Below are 1,050 nucleotides of genomic sequence, written 5' to 3'. Positions count from 1 at the left end.
GTACCCAAGAGGAATTGATGAAGACCCAGATCCGTTACCAGAAGGAGATTGAAAAGCTCGAGAAAATCAATCGGGAGCTCAAAAAGCAACTCCTTTTGAGAGGCAAGGACGTCCATGCCCGCAAAAAAATCAAAGTAAGACCATCCTTTAGTAGTCCTATCATTATCAGAACGTAACGAGCAGATAGCTCGTTCCAACACACCTTAGACATCTATTACTTCTGATTATGACCAGGGGTTGGGAAAAAATAGCTCATGATTTTTGTCGAGTTAAGAAAATAAGTCAAAAAATATTACGAACACGTGCTAACTAGTTATACAATGGTGAAAGAATGTTGCATTCCCTTTGGTTATTCAAGTATTATGGTGGTTTAACAAAGCAAAAAGTGCTTGATTATTGATCAATTACGAACTGATTGCTCCTTGAGTTGAGAAATATCATTTTACATTCAAATCAACGAAAAATTGAGTTTCAGAGTAGGCAAAAACCTACAACTTTTAAATTGAGGTTCCAATTTTGTAGCACCCTGAAATCATAGTTAACGAAGAATAATTATATGAATGATTTGTTAAATCAATATCATCTTGAACAAACAACTAATTATATTATCGGTGAGTTTCTTAGCAACAAGTAAGATACGCCTTTGGTTACTTCTTGATAACTCCTTAGACATACATTCTTGGGATGAGATAACGTAGTTCAGGGTAAGATTAAGGCCTCCATCGAATATGACCAGTTACAAACTGAGAGTAAAGTGGTTCAGGAGGTCAGGTCGAATCCGAAGGCATTTTTCTCTTATGCGAACTCTAAGAGAAAAATGAAACACTCTGTTGGGCCTTTTGAGGTTGATGGGGAAGCCGTTAGCAATGTAGAGACTATGGCTAACATGCTTGGAGATCAGTTCTCCAGTGTGTTTTCAACCTCGCTGAATTCAGAAGCAACAGCACATTATTCTGAAGATGAGTCTGTTGAGATTGACAAGGTTAGTCAAGTTGAGCGTTTAGATGATCTTGTAGTCACAGATCAAGATGCTTTAGAGGCCATCAGGGA

General features: G+C 37.8%; 1 protein-coding gene across 1 annotated transcript in view; it reads left to right on the top strand.

The window, feature by feature from the left end:
- Positions 1–1,050, top strand: part of LOC131882452 (dynamin-like 120 kDa protein, mitochondrial) — a 15,821-nt gene that overhangs the window by 3,606 nt on the left and 11,165 nt on the right. Inside the window, exon 8 of the mRNA XM_059229597.1 lies at positions 5–134. Within this exon, the coding sequence (XP_059085580.1) occupies positions 5–134 (130 nt within the window). The remainder of the gene's footprint in view (positions 1–4; positions 135–1,050) is intronic.

The sequence above is a fragment of the Tigriopus californicus genome, chromosome 6, assembly GCF_007210705.1.
Source record: "Tigriopus californicus strain San Diego chromosome 6, Tcal_SD_v2.1, whole genome shotgun sequence".
In the NCBI taxonomy this organism is placed as follows: Eukaryota; Metazoa; Arthropoda; class Copepoda; order Harpacticoida; family Harpacticidae; genus Tigriopus; species Tigriopus californicus.
This window is presented reverse-complemented; position numbering and strand designations above follow the sequence as displayed.